The sequence below is a fragment of the Gavia stellata genome, chromosome 2, assembly GCF_030936135.1.
Source record: "Gavia stellata isolate bGavSte3 chromosome 2, bGavSte3.hap2, whole genome shotgun sequence".
Classification (NCBI taxonomy): Eukaryota; Metazoa; Chordata; class Aves; order Gaviiformes; family Gaviidae; genus Gavia; species Gavia stellata.
The window spans coordinates 57,256,755-57,279,243 of NC_082595.1; the positions used below are offsets into that span (position 1 = coordinate 57,256,755).

The following is a 22,489-nucleotide window of genomic DNA, read 5'->3' on the forward strand; positions in this document are numbered from 1 at the left end:
TTCGATCATGTATGTATTTTATGGAAATTATTTACTGTCTAATAAAGGATGAAAATAATAAATTGTGGTCAGGTTTAGTATTAATCCTAGTGAATACCTGTGTGTTTTCAGTGATGATTCACCACTAGCTGTTTTTGAGATAAAGTAAGTTGGTTTTAGTCTTTTAAAATATCCTTCAGTAATAGTGTATAAGCACATGTTTTGATCAAAATCTCATGTGATGCTAAATTGAATACCATTAAAAAGTCCTCTTAAGTATTATTTCTGTATTTTTATTGCCCAAGTTTATAGTGTTGTCAAAGCAAGAAGTCAGGTTTTCTTTAGCAAGGCTTTATTCCATTGTTATGTTGACTGAAAATTATTTTCACACTTGAAGATTTTCTTGATTGACTCTTAAATCATCTTTTGCAGTCTTTTTTCCAGGACTGATGTTTAGCTAGCTGTCCTATAATTAAATGCTTTTGAATAGTGATACGATACTTAGACTTCCAGATTTATAATGTACTTGTGTATTTCAAGTTTTGTTAGAAATCAATCAGTTGTATTTACTGTATATTCAACATTGCTGTGTGTCTTTTTAGAACACATAGGAATGTCAAATATAGAAGTTCAACTTTATTAAAAAATAACTTTTTTTATGTTTGTGCATGGTTGTCTTTTTGCCAGTAAGATCCAAGCATTTAAAAGTTAAATTTTCTGCATAAGATAATTACTGTTTCACAATCAGGAAATGTGGGTTACAGAAAGATTGCTTTGAGTGAGGTAGCCTAAGAAATCTGTGACAAATCTAAATACTGAACTTAACTGGAGAGTTTTGGTGCACAGTCTTCACCAAAAGTTCATTTTAGTTCTGTCTGTTTTCCAAATCGCTAGAAAACCTTTAGATCTGGTGAAATCACATGTATTAAAATTGTTAGCCCATCTTAGTACTTTCAGTTACAAGATCAGTTTGACAGCGAAGCAAGCCCAGTTTCTTTCTGGGTGCAAGAACCTGTTATTCTGCAAGCAGCGGGGCAACTCTCACTTTCTTAAATGGCCTTTTTAATAAGGTGGACCTCAGAATATAGCTTCCCAAAAGTATTTTTACTTGGAATTTCTGTTCAGTGTAGAACATTACTAACCTCTCTCCTTCAGGTGTAAAATCTAGATATTTCTTAGTTGTACTACAGTGGTGCCTGGATATGTCTGTCAAAATTAAGTCCCAAATGTTCTAGAAACTGAACATTTATTTAGCAAGAGATCATTCCTGCTCTTAACAGCATCCCCCCTAAACAAACCAGACAGATGGGAAAGGAAGCACAGAAAAAATAGGTGGATTTGTTCAGATCGGTACTGTCAAAATCCAGTGTTGAAATCGGAGCTGTTGGATGCCAGTCTGTTGTCTTGTCTGCAGGAGTATGATGCCTCCTAGTGCTACGCCCTTGCATAGAAAACCGTTGCTTGTAACTGCTACAATTATAGTACGATAATTTTGGATATTCCATAATAATGTATTTTTATGTTGTGCCTTTTTGTAGAGTCAGGAGAATGAATAATAATTTCTTCTTTTTGTGTTTTGATAAAATATTGTCCAAAAGTTCCCAACTATAGGCTTCCAAGCTGGTGTTAAAATACCTGCCGTCTCGTGGAGAAGGCCATCTTCTTGACTGACCTGTGCCAAAAGGGGAAGTTGGTCATGCTGGATTTGAAATTGCTCTCACTTCATTTCTGATGACTGTTGTGTGCGTGTCTGTGTGCCTATCTACACCATTCATATATATATATATAAAAAAACACACAGGCATTTACAAATATATATATGAATGATGTATATGATTTGTACGATCAATAATACTTCATATGGAACATTTACTTGGCAATATGTTTTTTATTTTTTTGTTTTTCTTTAGCAATCAACACTAGTATAAGTGGTACATTAAGTCATGTTTTGCTGGAGACTTTCAGGAAGAATCTTTTATGTACCTGTCTTGTTCTGAATTTTAAGAAAAATAAAGGAAGTATTTTAATATAAATGTGTCTTCATTACAGACTAAACTCGTTTTCTGCCCTTTAGCACTGAAATTTGATCTTTAATATTATGTGTTTAATATGGTTGTGATATTTCAGAGGCACAGCTGACTGTTGATTGAGTCTTTATGTAACATCTTTTCTAATACTAATGCAAATTCGTGTACTTGATGATTTCTTCCCAAAATTATTTGCCATATAGAGAAGAGAAAACAGTTGGATAATTTCAAAAGTGTTCAGCTGCATAACATATAAGTATATAGTAACATTATGTTGAAGAGAGAATGCTATCCTGTACGTTCAAAACATATCACAGGAAAACGCATCATTCTGTTCTGTGTTCAGTAGTTTATATACTAAGCCAAAGCAACTTATTAATTTTTTTTTCCAGATAGTTTTCAACTTATTTTTCCTTGATCAAATTATAATTAATGTTCTATGTTTTACTTTCCCTTCCTTATCCCTTTTTCTTTACTCAGTTGATTTCTGAATGTTTCCCCTTATTCCTGTGATCTTTTCTTCATAGCGGCACTGTCTCGGTGAAGCTTTGCATAAATCTATCAGCAATGTAAGTGATTTGCACTTACAGCTTGTAAACAGGGCATGTTTGCACTGATAAATCTGCATATCCTGTAGTACTGCTTTAGAGCTTTAGCCTGTGAAATAGAAGACATGGTAATATTTGAGAAGGGAGGGTTTGCCGCTAGTTCTCAAAAGCTTGTGTACTGCATCCATTCATCTGTGTAAATGTATGTATCACTGGACATCAAACACTACGTACATGGTCATAATATAAGCAGCATTTTTATGTCATTGTTAAAGCAAGCAAGCTTGTGGGCAGTGCAAATGTGTATTGTAGAGCTTTCTACAAAGCATGAGACTGATGCTGTATTATAATTTGCAGTTTTGCAGTGCAAGTCATAATTGTAGCTAAAATATTCTATTTTTTATTTTCAAAATTCTTACTAATGTTTTTAATGTACTGAAAACCTTGGATCAAAGTATTGAAAGTTCAGAGGACAGTGTTTAGAGCTGTTTTCTTTTGAATCCTCAATACAGGAGTATATAGAAGGGATGCTCCAAAAACATGCAAAGGGAGGCACTAATTTTTTCAAAAATGTACTCTTAAGGATATCAGTATATGTACTGAACAATCAAAATAATGTTTAAAATTATGTACTCTTCTAAAAATAACTGTCAGTTTTTTAATCTTTGATGTACTTTCAACAACAAAAAAATCTTATTATTGGAAGGTAGACTAATCTGACTTGCTTGTTAGAATCATTTAATCCTCATTGTCATTTATTTTCTGTAAAGTCTATTGATGCAAAGAGGCATCTCCAGAGATTGGCTCATTTCAGGCTGTGATTTTGCAGTCACTTCAATCTGGTGGAAGTGTGAACTGCTCTTGAGAAGGGTATTCCTGATCTCTTCTAACATGGCTTCCTGGCCAGATGTCAGACTTCTCTTGGTCTTCTCAGTTAAAATGTTTTCTGTGTTTCCAAGAAATAAATGAAAAGAAAATTGTTCTGCCCTTGGCCCATGCTAAAAATGTCCGTAAATGATACACTGAGAATTACCAGAATTTGGAGCAGGAACTTAAGTGAGAGACAGATTTAACTTCAAGCCAAAAATACATTTTTTCATGTCATCTTAATAAAAATTTGGCTAAGATACGATTTGAATGTTATCATGAAAGGCTTTTTAGAGTATGCTGATTAAATTACCTGAGGTTCTGCAGGACTGAGCAGGACTTCCCCTAGAATTGTACCTCCTGGTGGCCATGGTGAACGGGACAGGGCAATGGTGAGAAGCCTGAGGGACAGAAACATGGCGGAAGGGACGAGTAAGAGCGGACAGAACATCTGTCCAGTATCTCAGTGTTTCTGCCACAGGCATTCAGAGGAGGAGGAAGAGGATCTGAGTGAAAATTGTGGGATTTCCTTCATACGAGATTTTTAAGCAGTAGTTTCTGTATAGAATTCCCACCTAGTCTAAAGAACTGGACTGAGTAATCTCTTCAGACTATCCTAACTGCACATTCCCATGATACTAAAAGTGGAGAAGAGCAAAGGAGGGCAGGAGGAGGGGGAGAGATACTGGAGTATGGGATGGATGGAAGACAAGGAGTAGAGGGGCTAGAGCCAAGTCGCAGTAGTGATCTCAGGGAAACAAATAAAAAAAACCCCAACAAACCTGAGAGTTTATGGATGGTGGTTAAATAGGAGCAGAGGTAATGTGAAGAAGCGTAAGAGATACCTAAAAGCCCAGGGGAGAAAGAGACCTCCAGACAGGGTGTGGTTTTTGCTAGGTGTAGTCTGGCAGAGGAACAGGAAATAAAGGCAAGGCTTACAGGTGAAAAGGAGGACCCAGGTGGGTATGAGGTTACAGAAAGGTGGGGAAAGAGAGAAGGGCCCAACAGTGAACATGGGATGAACTAGAGTAGATGGGGATGTGAGTAGATCAAAGGGGAGTTTAGATAAGATAGATTTTTCTTTTTCTGGAGAAGGAAGACAATAGCACATTGCAATACCAGATGATGCTACACAGATGAAAATTCAGAGCTGGCCGTGCTGGCAGTAGCATGGCGCAAACTAACCGCATCAGTGGAGTGAGTTGCTAGGGTTGAAGAGAAAGACTACAATATGTGGTTGCGTTATTGGTTCATCTGACCAGCATGGCAGCCCTGGCCATGGTATGCTGAAAGAGATCGTCGAGAAGTTCTGGGGCTTCTGAGGAAACTAGAAATCCACGATACAAGAGGGAAAATTTCGTATAGATAAGTAACTGGGTGAAAGATAGGTATTAAATACAGTGTTACCACAGTGAAGGTAGATTATCAGTGGAGTTACGCTGATGTTCAATATATTTTCTTTTGCAGGTTGTTTATGAATAAGTAAGGTGGGAAAGTTTGCAGCTTAGAAAAATTATTCAGGGTGGGAAGGACAAAGGCTGTCTGAAGAATTATAGAATAGCTGTAAAAAGCCAAAGGACTTGGCAATGAAATGGCAGATGAAATTCAGTGAGATAAATGCAAAGTGATACACAAGGAAAAAACCAAAATTCTAACTTCTTGTGTATGAACCTTACCTTGACCTGTTACAACTAGAGAGTAGGTTTGGGAACTATGATACATAATTCCATGAAAACATCACCTCAGTGTTCAGTAGAGTCACAAAAGCAAATAAAACATTAGGAATATAGGAGAGAAACAGAGAACATAACATGTAAAAACATATAAACTGCTATATAAAACCAGAGTTTACTCTCATTTTAAATACCTTATGCTGTTTTGGTCTCTTAACCTTAAAAAGAAGTAATAGAAAGAGGCAAAAGTATGAGAAATGTGATGGTAGATAGGAAATAGCTTTCATATAAGGAGTAACTCATTAAGCCAAAACTGTTCAGTATGGGAAAGGGAGTAAGGAGGGAAATGATGGAGATCTACAGAAATATGAGTAGAATAGAGTAAATGAAAAGGGAACTTATTTTGACTCCTTTCCATTACACGTACTAGAGGTAGTTATGTCAAATTGGCACGTTTATATGGAACTTACCACAGGATATTGTGGATACTAAAAGCTTTTATGGATTCAGATAGTGGTTGTATTTAATTAGTATTTCTTCCATGAATTTGCCTCAAAATACCTCTTCTGGTTTAAGAAAGATTGCTGGATGCTGGTAGACTTCGGAGTCAAGATCCCTACATTTATGCCTTGGCCTTGTTTTCCCTGGGTAACCCGGGTTGGCCATTTCTGGAGGCAGACCAGGAGATTAAACAAACTTTTGGTCTGACACTGTACAATTTGTACGTGATACTTATATTTAATGTACTTAGTAAAAGGTTTTACACGTATAGTTCAGATTACAGAATGTAGTATAGGCCTTCACTGTACTCCTTCAATTGTAGCTAATCTGTTTCAAAGATGTCTGAAGATGTCTGATACAGTATACTTAAAAGGTAGGGTATATATGCCCAGACACAAAGACCTGGTGAATTTGAAATGCAGCGAGCCATGCTAATTTCATTCAAATTAATTTGCTTGTTTTGTTTTAATGCTAATTTTTGTTTAAGTGTAGCTTTTTTCTTTCAAATCTGCTTAAGCTGTGTCCCTCTGAAAAAAAACCCCACATGTTCGACAATAATGTTGATGCTGCAAGTTGTCCTTGGTATGCTGCTATTAATTTTTTGTTACGTGGTGGGTTTTAATGTTCTGTAAATCAATAAATTGATGTGCAATGTCGTTATTAATTTGTCATAATTGATTTTAAGATACGCTGAATCAAATGACACTATCAGACTTTCATTTATAATTCAATTTTATGTAATGCTCTGAGGCTTGGAAAGTATCCTTACTGATTCAAATTCTTTGTCACATGGCAATTTTATTTTTCCTTCCTTTGAGTCACTGTAGCAAAATTCTCTTTTGGTTAAATCTTGTTCCCAGAATTGGACGGTATGTCTCTCACGTTTGGCTCTAAAAGAAATACAGGTTTAGTATTTTCAGTCTGAAAAGTTGCTATTTGATGTGAAGAACAAAGTATAACATTATTATAAAAAGAAAATGGGACTTTTTCAAGGAGTACAGTGTACTCTAATGTATTAAAATTCTTGTTGGATGAAAAGCATCATTTGTAAAATCAGGTATTTCTAAGAAAATGAGTATTTGTGACTCAGATTGCTTAGATCTTGAAAACCAGCAGAAAAATCACTCTCATAGAATTACCAAGCTAACAAAAAAAAGTGTGTGTGGGGGGGAATCTGTCAAGTGTAACATTTTATTTGTGATGTAGAGTGGTACACTACCATTTTTTTTTTAAATGAGAAAATCACCAGTAAGATAGGACCATACCGTATCAAAAGACACAAAAATCAATCAATCTAGATATCACAGGCTATCCTCCCCTATCAACTGCAGGATTTTCCTTACAGAATTGATGTGATGTTCCCCTGAAGAATAGTTTATCTTAACAATCAAGTGTTTGATTTCAGCCCTTGATAGTGTCATTTTTATTAATCTTTATACAAAACCTAGAAGTAAATTTTGATAATTCGGCCATGAGCAATTGTGTTATAGGTAGTGCTGTAGTAGGAACTGACAGATGTGATAACCCTTACAAAACTATTTAAATGTAATTATTATATCTCTGAGATATAATATTAACAACAAATTCAGGAGATGGATGACATTGCTTATCTGTCTTTTAGTTAACATTCTGGCTTTAGAACTTCAAGTGTTTTCTTCTTTTGAATGTTTTTTCAGAGTCGATGTTAGTATTAATGACTAATGGATATTCGCTGTTCTGTTGTGGGTTAGATCTCCTTACTGAAGCAGAACCTGGAGATGCAGCTTTCCCAGTCACAGAGCTCTTTGCAACAGCTACAAGCCCAGTTCAGTCAGGAGCGACAGAGGCTGACTCAGGAGATCCAGGAATTAGAAGAGGAGCATCAGCAAAGGCATAAGTCACTTCAGGAAGCCCATATCCTTGCCTTTCAAAACATGGAAGAAACAAAAGAGCAAGAACAAAAGGCATGTTCATATGGATATTCCGAATTATGTAGAGAATGTTGCCATTTTAGCAATTTACACACACAGTTAGTAAAGAAAAGTATCTCCAGAACTACTAAATTTCCTTTTCAGTTGATGTCTTACAGTAACGTTTTTATCCAGTTAAATCGGATTAAGACATATTGAAAATCATCTCTAATACCGGCATTGTTTCATGTCTTGCTTTATACTCTACCAGCATATGCATAGATATAAAACTATTATCAATACACACATTTCTTTACAGTAGTTTGTTATCTATAACATTATATTCTAGTTTTGATTTAGAATAGGTTTCTCTGGATTTTCCGTTATAGTTACCTAATTGCACGTGTGTTTTCTGATATTACCTGTCAATTGACTCCTTTTGTAATGTATTTTGTATTTTCATTATGTTAAAAATTGTATAAACTATGTTCTGCAACTTGCAAGGTAATTTTTATGTCCAGAACAATGTCACACCCAAGATATTTTTTTAAAACCTTGACTAAACCAGCATTAAAATTGAAATTTTGGCAGTGCATGTTACTTAATAGGGTATGTGTCTTAAGTTGTTTTTAAGTTCATATCAAGAGTGTACCTTTGCAATCAATTTTCCCGTTGTCCCCACTTAATGTACTTCCGTTCACATCATAGACTGGTCTTGGAGCACACAAGGTAGATTCTTTTTGTTTGAAACGAAACTAGAAACTAGAAACCAGGAACATTATGCTTCATACACTTCAACAGGGAATAAACATGGGTGTCAATGGGGAGCAAAAATCCCCAAATGTGTATTGCGTGCACATTAGACCCATCTATGGATCTGCACCTTATCACGTTGCTTACTATTGTAAATATATCCATAGAGTGGGTTTTTTTCTCTTTTCCAACTGTGAGCAGAACAGAGTTTTTGTGCACAGGTAATCTTGATAACCGTCAGCCACTGAAAAGAAAAAATATAGCAGTAGGATAACTTAGCGAGAGAAGAAAATATGAGCAATATTAGTGCATTTTTAATAATTTCTAGAGTATGCCAATGCCTGCTTTTTGTTGCCAGTTGTTTATTGTTTAATATTTTATAAATTCCCTGAGTTGGTATAGAATAAATTTTGTCAGTTTTGATTTCATAGGAATTAGAAGAACGTTTACAACAGAAGCACTCGGAAGAACTTCAGGCACTGAAAGAAACACATAAACAAGCCATGGAAGGTTTCAAATTGGAGATGGAACAGGAACTTCAGACTCTGCGATTTGAGCTGGAGGATGAAGGAAAAGCTATGTTAGGTATACTATTTTCAAATTTGCAAGTGGGTCCAAAACCATTATTTCTACTCATACAAATATACATACACATATATCTATGTACGTGTGTGTGTATTATAGTACTGTAGTGTATCTCAGAGTCATTCAGTGTTGACCTAATTGTTCCTCTTAAAATCAGTATAAGCTTTAACAGGTAAGCCCAAACTGTTCACTTTTGAAAAATCTTGCCCTTAAGTCTTTTTAAAGAGTAAGCAACCAAATTTCATGATGGAGAATGTTTCAGAAAGTAACAGGAATAGAATGACAGGACAGTTGCTTAGCTGATGTAAACAGTGTGTGTTAGGTCAGCAGCCATACTTGACAAAGCTGGACTGTTACTGCTAATTAATGTAAACGTTTGCAAAATAAACTTTTCTTTTTGTTCATGGTAATTAGCTTCCTTGCGCTCAGAGCTAAATCATCAACATGCAGCAGCAATTGACCAGCTAAGGCACAACCACCAACAAGAACTGGTAGCTGCCAAAATGGAGCTTGAAAGAAGCATAGAACTCGGCAGGCGACAGGTAGGCAGCACTGCTGGCAACTGACTGTAAAACTGCATAATCAGTATTCGTTTTCTCTTAGCTGGAGGCAAGAACTGTTGTGAACAAGTAACAAACACGTAATCCTTCAAAGTCAGGCAGCACCAGCAGATAATGCAGCCCTACCAGTTTACCTAAACTTCCTTGCTTAGCTTTTTCTTCCTTCAGCAAACTTCATTCAAAGCCTAGTAAAGGCTCCCATATCAAGGCAGTTTCCTCTCAGAATTGTGCGGCCATCTGGGAGCACACTGGCTTGCAGTGGGAGGAAAGTGCTGATTCTCATAAAATTCTACTTGTCCTCAGCTGCCAGCAGGACTTAAAAAGGAAAAAGCTGTTTCTCTCCGAAGCTTAAGTGATATGGCTAAGACACGGTCGCGTAAAACCAAATGATTGCTTCAAACTTAAGAGGTAGCTTAGTATTTATTTTTTTTCAGGAGCCAAATTGGAAAAGATAAATTAGCATCTAAAGAAAGCAGAGAAGACAACATAACAGCTTGCAACTGTTTTTTTTAAAAAAACGCACCCAAAACCAAAAAAACCCCAAACCAACCCCCAAATCCCAAAGCCGGTATGGACTACCTTTGCTTTCAGCAGCAAACTGATTTGTTCACTTTCATCTTTCATTTTTCACTTTATACACCATCAGTTTTTCCAGTAGTAACTAAAAATTCAAAGCTTGATCTCTACTGAAAGGAAGCCAGAAAGAAGCCAGGAAAGAAGAGGACCAGAAAATTACTGCTTTATTTGCCTATACAATAGGCTTTTTAGGATTGATTTACTGGTAGTCCAGCACCAAGGAGGTGGAGTGGTTTTAGAAATATATTAACAAAGGAAACAGGTTTAGCTGGATATAGCCTCTACAAAAAAACAGAGACAGTCAAAGATGAGCCCTTCTTTTTCTCTTCCTTGCTGGTTTAGAAGTGTGAGCACTAGAGGCAAAAGTGTGGTGCTGTCAGCAGTGATCGAGAACATGCAGGATTCAGGAGGATGTCGTTTCAGTCGTGTGTTCTTTAAGCCTAGAGTGAGACACCTAAAGGAGGTGTCAGAAAAAAAAGTTTAAAGTACAAGAGCAAGTGTTTGATCCAAGCAAATGCCATGTACTTTTGGCCTCAGTACAATGATCTGCTAAGCACGAGCTTTAGTTGTACTGAGGGCAAAGCAGTTGTGTTTTCCTGTGTTAGAATGCTCATCAGTTCACAGCCTCAGAGCTGAACTAGATGCAGAGAGGTCTGAGCAGGATGATTATATTTGCTACTTTTTGAAATATTTAAATATGTGGATATAAATTTTCCACTGCTTTTTCTTATAACTTTAATATGGTCTTTCTATAGGGAGGTAGAGAGTTATTTTTAAAGGTCTGTTATTAAAGATGTCCTATAAAATTTGTGCATTAGGATATGTTTGTATTTCCTGGATGCATGAAGGCACAAACCACAATTATACATAAAAATACTTTGAAATATCTGCTGATTTTCTATCTGTGCAAACTATACAGTCATTAATTATTGTGAAACTGCAAGAAGTGGAATAGATGGAAATGGAAATCTCTGAGAAAGGTTGATTTTATTACAGACCTTTTCTAAACTGAGGAGAATCATTATCAAAACCGTTGGGATGGGTTCCAGATGAGTTTCTCCAATGTTAACTTCACTGGAATTTCTTATGCAAAAAGAATTACTTTTATTGATTTATTGGACACAATATAAATATTATATAAACTATTTAGCACGTATTCTGCTGTGAGATATTTATGACCTTTATATTTATGTATACGTAAGATAGGCGACTTCAGAATCATAGTGTTCATTGGTGCAGAGCACACATCTTAAGCTATTTTGCCCCATTGTTTGGGGCTGTAAATGGAAAAACAGTTTCTCGATATTGTATGTTGAAGAGGTAGAAAATGCTACATGCCCAGCCCCCTGGTTCTTTGCGGTATCTGGGGGGTTTTTTTGGTGGGCAAAAGGAAAATGTGGTGAGCTACGCAAACTTTAAAAGGCAATGACAATGATAGGTTTTAAATATTCTCGTAAATGGAAATTGTTTGTTACATAACTTTGATTTCTTCTTTATTTGTACTTGTACAGAATAAAAAACCACCTCGGTTTTAATTATAATTTGTGTCAGCATCAAAAACTGAAAAAATTGTCTATTGAATGGAAAATTCTGCTCAGCTATTCTCTTCCAAAAGCAAGTATTGTGCTTCTGAGACACAAGTCTATTTAAAATATTTTTTGCTGCTGCTACTTATATCATAGGAGAAAGAATTTTTATGCCGAATATCAGATCTACAAGATGAACTGAGACACCGAGACCATCATATAGCTGAACTGGACAAAGAGATTCTGCATCTTCATGAAAATATAAGTGCATTGACCAAGGAATTAGAGTTTAAAGGGAAAGAAGTTCTTAGAATACGTAGTGAATCCAACCAACAGATCAGGTATGAATTTTTCCACTCTAAACTCAAATTTGTATTGTTTCACATATTGTTTTACTTAAGAGATTTTACCATTTGCAGCTTTTCATTTATCCCCTTAATCAAGTGATGTTATGTATCGTTTAGTCTTCTTTAGAAAAAGCTATGCCCATTACTGGTAAAGTTAGTGAATATTTCCATACAGTTAAGCTGCATTTCAGTGATACATTTTGGCATATTTTAGTAACAGTCCACTCAAGCATTGGGTTTTGGTGTTCTTTTTTTTTAAATTCATTATGTTTTTTATTTAAAAAGCATTAAAGGAGGTGCATTGTCCATGAAATAAGCTAGAAGACTGGAGAACAGTAAGTAGTGGGTTTTGATGAATCAGTAATTCCTTCTGAGTTGTCTGATATTGTGTAAAAGCCATTGGAAGCATGGCAGAAAATCATGTTGAACGAACGAGTCTGATTTCAGAATAACTCTTTTCTTAACAAAAAATAAATTAAACAGGGTGCATGAACAAGATTTAAGCAAGAAACATGAGAAAGAGCTGGATGTCTTGACAGCAGATCACCTCAGAGAGAAACAAAGCATGCTGGCAGATTTTAATAAGACCCAAGAGCTGCTCAAGGAAATTAATTCAGCTTTACAGATTTCGTAAGTTTTGATGTGTTAAAAAAATTTGTATGTAGCTGCGTTTGAGTGAATAGTTTATTCTGGTGTCCATAAGTTGCTGAAGATATTGCAGAGATGCAGATGTGCAATCAAGTACTCAATGCAGATGTACCCAATCAAGTACGGGGCCTAATCTTGCATTCTTTAGGCAACACAATTCTTTAAGCTTTAGGGGAATTTAGTGAGATAAATTGTTAGGGATTTCTGACCGAAAAATTTCAACTAGGAAAGATATGAAATCAGTACAGTTCTTAGAAAATTGGAGAAAACATTACTTCAAATGTTTTTTCTCAAACTTTAATACATCTTTTTGGAGAACACAAGAGTTTCTTCAACAAGTTTATAAACAGTACAATATTTGTTATTAAGAAGTCCGATTATAGCACGTGAGTGATGCAAACATTTTCAGGTTTGCTAACATGAGGAAAATTAGTGTCTGAAATGGATTATAAGAGCATAACAATAACAGAATACTTAGAGTGCCTCTGAGTCAAAATGCCACCTGGGGTTAGAGCACCTCTGGGCAGAAGTGGTGTAGTAGCGTGTTGTCTAGCCGGTGTTTTCCTGTCTTCCACGTCCTTCATTCTTTATCTCTGTCTGTGATGTAACCCATTTGGTCAGGGTCCATTGAGGGCTTCCTGACACAAAGTTGTCACTGAGGGATTTGTATTTGCAGCACAAAAGATTTATGGCAAAGAAAATAATTGCTTCTAATTACATGATAGAAAACTTCTTAAAGTAAACATTAATTAAAAATGGACAATAAAGCCCAAATGCATCTAATTCTTTCTTGATAATGAGCACTCAGAAATTGTCTTCAAATAAGATGGGTATAAAATTCTAGTTCTTCTCCCTTGTAATCATCCACATGCACACCCTTTTGCCCTGATAAATGTGGTAACTTGCCATTCAGTAAATTAGTTATAAACTACCTCCTGTTTACTGCCTTTATCTTGTATGAGAAACATGCCTATGAGCAGCCACCAGACTAGGTTTTGGAACTGTTTACCCTAACTTTATTCACCATGAAGTTGTTTGTTTTTCAGTGTCCTGAAATTTTCTGAATTTAGTTGGTTCCCTACTTCTGGTTCTTCCTCAACTTAGAGCTGCGAGGAAGCAGCCACTGGCCTAAAGAAAGCAAACATTATCCACTGTGACCTGACCTGGCTTTCAGTGTGTTATCTCTCTCTACTTGCACCAAAGCAAGGAGCTGTAAAAAAAAAACAAAAACGAGAAGAGTTTTATGCAGCTATTTCTTAAGTAACGGTTTCCAGGTTCAGCCTCACCTAAAGCATGGCCTTGTGAACATTTATGAAATGGAGAATCTATCTTACAGTAATTGAGAGTGGGTATCATTAATTAGGCTCTACAACTAGAGTCTTTACATTACATATTATCTCTTTGAAACAGAAAATAAACAGCTCACTGAAATATCTGAAAATAAAAGGGCAGCTGTGCATAGCTATGTACTATACTCTGGGGATCTGTATACAATAGCTTAACCCAGCATAAAATGTATACACAAAAATTAAGCCAGCTGAGCATATTTCTGTTCTGCTGAGTCAAATGCCTTTTCTGCAAATAAAAACAGTCATGTTGTTCACATTCATAATGTTTTATGTAAATACATTATAGAATCTCCTCAGATTATGTACAGGTCATTTGAAGGTTATAAATACAATTTAATATGAACTTTTTTCAGATTCATCTCAAAGTAAATTGCTTCTGAAGGGAAAATATTTATCTAGAGTTAGAAATTATGTCTACTTCCAGGTGTCTTGTGGAATTAAGTTTGAGCTGACTTAGACACCTTAAATTCATAGATTTTTCTCAGGGTTTGTTTGAGATTTTTCTTTTTAATTGTTTTTTTCATTAAGTTTGTTAAATTTCCTGAATCTGTTCTGAAACTAGGTTCACCAATCTATGTGAGGGCTGAATATGTGAGACAAGCATTTTAGTAGTTTCCTTTGGAATAATGTTTAGCGTCATGAGCATCATATTTATGTTTCAAAGAGACACAGTCATTTGAAATTGTCGTGTCTTCAAACCTTGTTCTTTAAGAAGAAACAAGGAGATTTATGCAGTTACTTGTACAATTCCTCTCTCAGTTGGCTTATTTCACTTCTCTCCTTTAATGCTTTCCCACCAGGCATTTCAAATTTCCTTCTATTTTTTTCAAATGTTTATCAATTGTTACATTTTTCTTAATCCAGATATCCTAATATCCAAGTGTTACTGCTTTTCTTTTGCAGTTCATTCCTTTATTTCATCTCTAATGGTACTGAGTTGCTTTTGTGGAGAGGAGTTAGTTACCTATTAGTCTTCACTATTCTTGGATATCTTTGTCCCAGTATGTTCCACATGAACTGAGGAAGACGTTGCCAGCCTTGTCTGTCCATCCAGTTTCTTCAGTATCACAAGCATGCATCTTTATTCTGAGTAGTCATCTATAAAAAGAACAATGATACTGTTTGTTTTCCTCATCAAGAAAGCGAATTGCTAGCTTTTAAAATTTACGTTAATATTAAATATAATGCAATGTCATCCCTATATTTTACATAAGAATCAATCTTAGCTATGTCTTCTGTAATTCTACTGTCCATATTATGGTTTTGAATGCCTTATTTTCAGTTTGACTTCCAAGAGGCCTTTTTTCAAACACCTAGTACTGCATGCACAAGAAGGATGTTAAGTTTTTAGAATTTTGCTCAGATTATTAGTTACTGGAGCAAAGGTTATGGTTATTCTTGGGGTTTTTTTTAACTAGCTAAAACTGAATGATAACATAAAAATTAATTTACTTCAAGGTGATAAGAAAGTCATCTTCTGTTTTTACTCCCTGAACTCTCTTTTGTACTAATCAAAGATGTGTCTATTCACTGATCATTTAACACTGGGTCAGGCTAAAGAGGGTATTCTTCTTTCCTATAAAGTTTAGAAGAGATGGAAGAAAAATATAAAAACAGAGAATCAAGACCAGAAGACTTGCAGCTTATCTCAGAACTGAAAGACCTAATTGCAGAGCGGGACCAACTCATAAAGAAATTGATTGTAAGACTTTTATGCTCTCTTGGTTTATTATCTTGACAGATATAGAAGTTAATCTAATTCAGAGTGTTTGAAATGTATTTAAAGAACCAATCCTGCTAGCATGTTATTCATATTCTTTAACACATATTCCTGTGGTTCCAATGACTCATAATAGTAAAACTAATTAGCTACAGAAAGTTTTGCACAATCAAGCATAATACATTATTACAAAAAAAAATTCAGTATGACCTTGATCAGATGTCTCCTATCTCCAATCCTGGAATAAGGCAGCCATGTAAGCCATATAAGAAATAGTCTCTTCTATGAGGTTTCTAAGACCGATTTCCTGATCCACTGAGTTTCCCAAAGTTAGAGCACAAAACCCTGTCTCAGATTAGTTTGATTAGATCCTGATTCAGAGGCAAGAAGGAATGAGGAAATTAATTAGAGATCAGAAGTTAACTATACTGAGTCTTTCCCAGTCCATAATCCATTAGGCTATGCTCACTCTCAGGAGCATAGAACTGCAACAAAACTGCATAAATAAAAAATATTTCGTATTTATATATAATAAAATATAAAACATATTAAATATTAAATGCAATTTTTAGAATTACCAGTTTCTTTAGAAATGTAAACATAAATTTATTTGAGATCATTTTATAGGCAGATTTGGCCACTAACTGATTGAAATGCATAAACATTTGTTCTTCTTTTTAGGAGGACAAAAAGTTCTATCAGCTGGAGCTAGTTAACAGGGAGACTAACTACAACAAAATGTTTAATGCAAGCCCTAATGTTGGTGTTATTAATCCATTGGTGAAGGTATGTTCCATGGACTTCATTGCTAAAGTAAAGAAAAAGAAATACAAACTTAGGATATAGTAAAAAGAAGAAATACATGTATATGTGTGTGAGCCTGCGTGTATACATATGTCACTCTTAAAAGACATGTTCAAAACAAGGAACATAGTTTTCCATTTGTCTCTACTTATTTTTGTGTAGGTTTGTTTCTTTTGTGTTGTTGAGAGATCCACTGATACTGTTTGCTAGATATGTATGACATAAAACACAGTTCGTTCTCACAAAACTGCAAAACCAAAATAAAGTGACAGGCAACAGAGAGCAGGACTGTAGCATATAACAGAGAACAGTGTCACCCCTAACTAGTTTTAGTTTCAAAATTTTTCTTGGTTGTTTTGGAAAGTGCAAGGGCAATTTCATTTTTCAGGTGGTGCTCAGGATGGAAGACCATTAGAAAGATAGAGGGAGAGGGGACACTAAAGGAAGGGAGTAAGGGTAAAAAGGGGAAGGATAAGAGTATGAGAAGGGCATGGAATGCGTCTGAATGGAGAAAGGCAGAGTAATACTGGAGAACTGGAGTGACAAACCAGGTAGGGACTGTGGGGGCAGCAGGAGATAGAAGTCAGCCTAGCCTTCTCAGTTATTGTCACCTCCTATACGAGTGAAAACACTTCAGTAGCAACCTTTTCCAGTTCACTCCATCCTGCTGAATAGCAGCCAGTGAAGGCTACTGTACAAGCAGGCATAGTAGCCTCCCTGTCACTTCAAAAGCCAGCAGCATTCCTTCATGAGGAACGTGAATAGACTGCGGTAGGGTACCTTAATTCTATTTCTTTTCATCACTTCAGGAGTAAGAATGAGTCCTCTGACAATTCCTTCCTCTGTGTGATAACCCATAGGTTATTTCACCTGCATGGAAAGGGAAGAGATTTGTCCCAGCTGTAGAGACGGAAGAACTCGGGAAGGTTCTGAAGCAGAGGGTAACCCAAGGGGCACAACATGAGCAGCTCAGATGCCCGAGAGCTTCAGTGATCAAGGTTCAGGCTCCGTTATTTAAAAGGAGGTCTGGCTCCATTATTTGAGATCAGGCTGTGTTATTTAGCTAAGCCTTATTGTAGTTTCACATCAGATCAGCGTATTTCCCACTTCTGCACAAACTCTGCTGCAAATTGTCAATATTCTCCTACATTTTTCAGGAGCCCAGCAGCTCTCAGACGCTTATCTGCAGATGCATAACTTTTATGCATAACTACATAAAAGAACTGAGTTTGGGCCCAGTAGAGACAATACCAGGACTGCCAGATATAATCTGAATGCTTTGTTTTCATGTGATAAAGGTTGTTTGAAAATTTTGGAAGCTTGTCTGAACCACTCATTTATAAAGATGTGAAATGTAACCATCAAGTATATAAGCTTGTGTTTTGTGTGAAATCTGAAGTGTTTGGGAAAAGTACTTCAGCATCAGATTTCCATAGTGATAATTCATATATTTTTATAATATGCTTCTATCACTTAAAACTGTTTAGGCTTTAAAACCATCTTGTATACCAGAACATTCTGATCTCTCATTTCATGAGTTGTGGATTATGTTATTTTATTTTGTCAAATCACGTACTGTGTTATTGGAGAATGAATTACAAAGAAACTGGAAATCTCATTCTCTTTTCTTTTTTGTAATAAAAAGACAGAATTGATGAGTTACTACAGGCTTTGCATATTAATGCAAAATTACAGCCATTGCAGTGTGCATTACAGCTTCTCTAATTTATGCAATGGGTCTGTTTAGTGTTACATTGTTACATCTGAAGTTTCTTAATACTTTGCATGAATTTCATGGAAACAATACACACAATTTTGTCTCTCCAGATTTGACTGCTTCAGAAGCATAGATTGTTTTATAGAGAGTAAGATATAAGCGGTAGTATTTTTCTAAGCACTTACATGCATAATACACATTTTCCAGAAATGAGCCACCTATGAAGTACACAGATTTAACTACAGTGTGTTTAACACACAGTTTTAATTACAGTGTATATTACTTTGCAGATGTATTTTACATACTTTTGGTTACTTCTACCAAACTACTTTTTCCACCATAACGTTATTTCTTGCTTCTTCAGCTACTACAGAAGAAGTAAAGTGTATGGGATGATCTTAGTTTAATCCTTTGCGGCTAATGATCTTTCACTGTGATGCTTAAAAAAGACTTTTTTCTATTATAGCTTTCTGTTAAATTGTTGGGGTTTTTCAATTGTATTTTGACAGACACATCCACCAGTGTGGCTGCAAATCATAGCATTTGTATCTGCCAACCCTGGAGAGGTCAGGCACTGAAATCAAAGCTAGCAGAGAGCTAAACAAAAGAAAGTACGAACAATAGGACTCTCTGTCTCCGTTTGAACTCGTACCCACCCTTGAATAGAGCAGCTCTTCTCTTTCAGGTGGAATTCTGCTGGAAAATATTACATAGAAACAACATGAGATTCCACTTGTCTTTCACTTTATCTAGTTCAAATTTGTGTAGTTCATAAGCCCTTAGGGGTTTTTTCTCCTCACTGCTTTGTTAGGGTTGCATATATGTAATTGAATGAAAGTATTTCTTATATATTCAAATAATACATAATTCATGAGAATAAATGAATCCATTCATTCAAAAATCCTATTTTTGGAAAGAAGGCTTTTAAAATACTAATATTTTATTGTGGACATGGAATATTTGATAGAAGTCAGAAAATACACATGGCATTCTGTCTCACAGCTATTCTTAAAAAGCTATAGAATTATTTGAAGCATCCTTCTACATTAAAAGACCTATAAAAGTAGAGAGGATAAATACTGATTCCTTGATGTGGTGTGTTATAGAGAGTAAAATAGCGATATAAAAATAAGGTTCTTCAGTATTTTGAGTCCCTTGAAATACTATCAGTAGGAGTATAGAGAGTATTAAGAAAAGAGAAATGTTCAGTTATGCCATCTGGTGTCTAGAAGTGGCAGCTGTAGTAGCATTAGAAGCCTGGCTTTTTCCTTGTGCAAGAAACTGAACTCCTATACAGTAATCTTTTTATCTTTAGCAGTATCGCTATAATGGTTGCTAACTATGAGGGCGTAATTGCTTTAAAAGAAATGTAGCTGCTTTTCTAGGTTCCATGTTCCAGTTACCAAAATGTGCCTCAGTGATGGGGTGAAACCTGTTGGAGAGATTCACTTTTTTCATCATTGAAATTTACTGTAATTACGTTTGACAGCAGAGCTGTTTCACTGATAATCAAGAAAAGATTGAAGTAAACATGAAAAGCTTAACAGACTAAATGACAATTTTGTGGAAAACGTGCTATCTCCAATGTCTTAAACAGAACAAATTGTTATATTGGAAGATCTCATACAATATACTCATTGATTATTGCACTGAGTCTTAATAACTTAATCATCTTGATCAGAAATTTGATTTTTCTGTGAAAAATTTGTGGTGTTCAGTTCTGGTCAAAGCAAACAGTAAAAATTGGAAAAAAAGCCCGATCTGTCCCAATTGCTCTCCTTCAAAAAAAACCCCAAACCAGCCATCAATACAACTTCTAAATTTGCACATTTCCTCATCTGTCCTGGTGCAAGAAGCCTTCCTTACATTTGTTATTTTTAATGCAGCAAAAGAAGAAGAACGATAAATCAACAAACAGGTTTGTGAGTGTCCCCAATCTAAGTGCTCTGGAATCTAGCGGAGTGGTGGGCAATGGACATCCTAACCGCCTGGACCCCATTCCTAACTCACCCATCCACGATATTGAGTTCAACAGCAGCAAACCACTACCACAGCCAGTGCCACCCAAAGAGCCCAAGACGTTTTTGAGGTGAGCACTGCCTCACCAATCTTTTTTTTTTTTTTTTTTTCCCTTAACTCAGGAAGATTTTGCATTTCTATTGAGCTGAATCCCACTTGCTTTATGAACCTTTCAGAGGTACAAGTACTCTTACGGCATTTTTTTATTTTTACATTATATTTGTAACCTCTTTATAGTATTCCTTTTTATTGTAGACCTTGTTGAAATGTGAAGTGTTCTCTCACTTTTTCATAAGTCTTGAACTTTGAAAACCTCTTTAGATACTTTAACAGAATTCATGTGCTTCCAATTGTTTACATATATGAACAATTGCTTTAAATGTTTGTGTTATTTACTGATTGTCATTTAGGAATTGATACTAGCACAGAATTTCTTTTATTCGGTATTATGTGATAATGTTTTTTATGTAAGAAAACTATTTTCTGTGCTACATGAATGTTTTGTGTTTCCCCTTTCCTCACCCTGTATCAAATTGTTTCATAGGAGTAACCTTTCTGCAGCAACAGGAAATGTGTGTGCTTGGATGCTTAATGCTGAGCTTCCAGTGATCAAAACCACCATTAAAGTCTCATGTAATTCTCTCACAAAATAATATAGTGAATTGAATAACTTAAAAATGGCATTTTAGAGGCAGGATTTTAATCTTTCGGCTTTATGTGCCTACATATTATATGCACTGAAGTGCTGTACTCTATATTTAGTAGGTGGTGATCCCTTACCTCTAAGTTGGTAACTTAAAGCAATCTGTAATTACCAGTTCCACAGTTGGTTGTTTACTCTCTCCTTTGGTTTAATGCAAAAGACCACACACGTAGCAACTATTAATTATAAAAGGAAACAAATAATAGAATCTAAAATAGATAAGGGAAAACAATCTATTTCAAGAAAACAATCTTTTTTTAAAGAAGTACCATTGCTTATTTTTACCTGTGCATGTGATGTGCATGAGTGCGCTCAGGTATCTATAACATGCATGTGCATGAACTCATGGACTGTGATGCTGGAGTTTCCATTCTAAATTGTTTTGTGCTCTGTATTATCCAGTAATACAGTAGGGATTATGTTATTACTATTTTTTATTGATAAAGGAACTTAGTTGTGTAATTAAATTTAAATTATTCTCTCTTGCTTATTTTATGAGAATTTTAAGTGTTCAAGGGGGAACCAAATCTTGTTTGCAGCGCAGCAGTTTCTTTTTTCCTACTCTATTAGCATATTTTAAATGTGTGCATGAACAACAATGCAAGTGATATTTGTGATCGGTGTTAAGTATTAAACTAGTGTGTATTTTTGTTCAGTTGCCAACCAGTCTTTGTGAGCACATGTCTACAAATATGATGCTCGCATCATATTTTTGAAAATTAACTTTACCACAGGAAAAGGATGCTAAAAGAGGACCTTCTACCATCACGCTTTTCCAAGAAAACCCTCCCTTTTTATTCTTCCTGAAAACCTACAGCTGTTTATGAGATTTTAAATTTTGTTTCCCAAAATATTATTTACACACCCTGTAATGTGGCTTCTGAACTGACTTGTCCGTGCTGCTGATGCTCTCCAATGGAGTGGATGATCACAGATTCTATAGGGAGACATTAAATCATGTCCTGAGGCACACTGATAATTAACTCATGGAAAAACAGACTGCGTTCTTTACTGAATATTCTCTGTGGGTTTTTTTCTCCTGACATTTGTACTTTTTGTGTAGTTGTGGGATAATTGGTTTTTTTTTTCTTTCTGTGAATTTAGCCCTCCTCAGACTGACGCTTCACCAGTGGCTTCACCAGATCCACAACGCCAGGAGTGGTTTGCCCGATACTTCACGTTCTGAGAGACCATTTGTTCTTGTGCACAGCGTGATGTGGACTGTTTATAAGAGCATGACCTTAAGTAAACCCTCATGTGAACAAGCTTTCCTGTAATTTGTCAAACACTGTGAATGAGAAAGTATTTGTCTTTCTGATTTGAAAATGCACTGTATTTCATGTTATATTTGTTGGAATCACTTGACATGGTACTATATAATGTGTGTAATTATAACTATTATTTTTATTTAAAATGGAAGAATCTTTAAACTTTGTAATTACTACATAATAAATTTTGGTAGAACAAACATAATGCTTTCCCCCTTTTTCCTATAAATGTGTTTTCTTTGATTTCAAGTAAGGTTTTTCCCAAAAAAATAAAGTAATTGCATGATTATTATAACTACAATTTAAATTGTAAATGGAAAAAGTACATATATCTCACTCGCGCTCCAATTTGGGCAGGATATGTTTAATGCATCCCAATTCTATTCTGTTACTTTGTAGCAGTTTAAAAACTGTCTCTTTCTAACATCTA

The 22,489-nt window shown here is 35.5% G+C and overlaps 1 protein-coding gene across 3 annotated transcripts in view; it reads left to right on the forward strand.

Moving 5' to 3' along the window:
• Positions 1-22,002, forward strand: part of FAM184A (family with sequence similarity 184 member A) — an 80,764-nt gene extending 58,762 nt beyond the window's left edge. The window contains exons 10-18 of one of the 3 annotated variants that reach the window (XM_059835565.1): positions 7,326-7,538; positions 8,669-8,822; positions 9,237-9,364; positions 11,641-11,825; positions 12,315-12,461; positions 15,413-15,530; positions 16,230-16,334; positions 19,956-20,158; positions 21,896-22,002. In XM_059835565.1, the coding sequence (XP_059691548.1) occupies positions 7,326-7,538; positions 8,669-8,822; positions 9,237-9,364; positions 11,641-11,825; positions 12,315-12,461; positions 15,413-15,530; positions 16,230-16,334; positions 19,956-20,158; positions 21,896-21,977 (1,335 nt within the window). In that variant the 3' untranslated portion in view covers positions 21,978-22,002. The remainder of the gene's footprint in view (positions 1-7,325; positions 7,539-8,668; positions 8,823-9,236; positions 9,365-11,640; positions 11,826-12,314; positions 12,462-15,412; positions 15,531-16,229; positions 16,335-19,955; positions 20,159-21,895) is intronic. The other 2 variants (XM_059835566.1, XM_059835568.1) reach the window with 2 other exon arrangements.
• Positions 22,003-22,489: the final 487 nt, after the last annotated feature.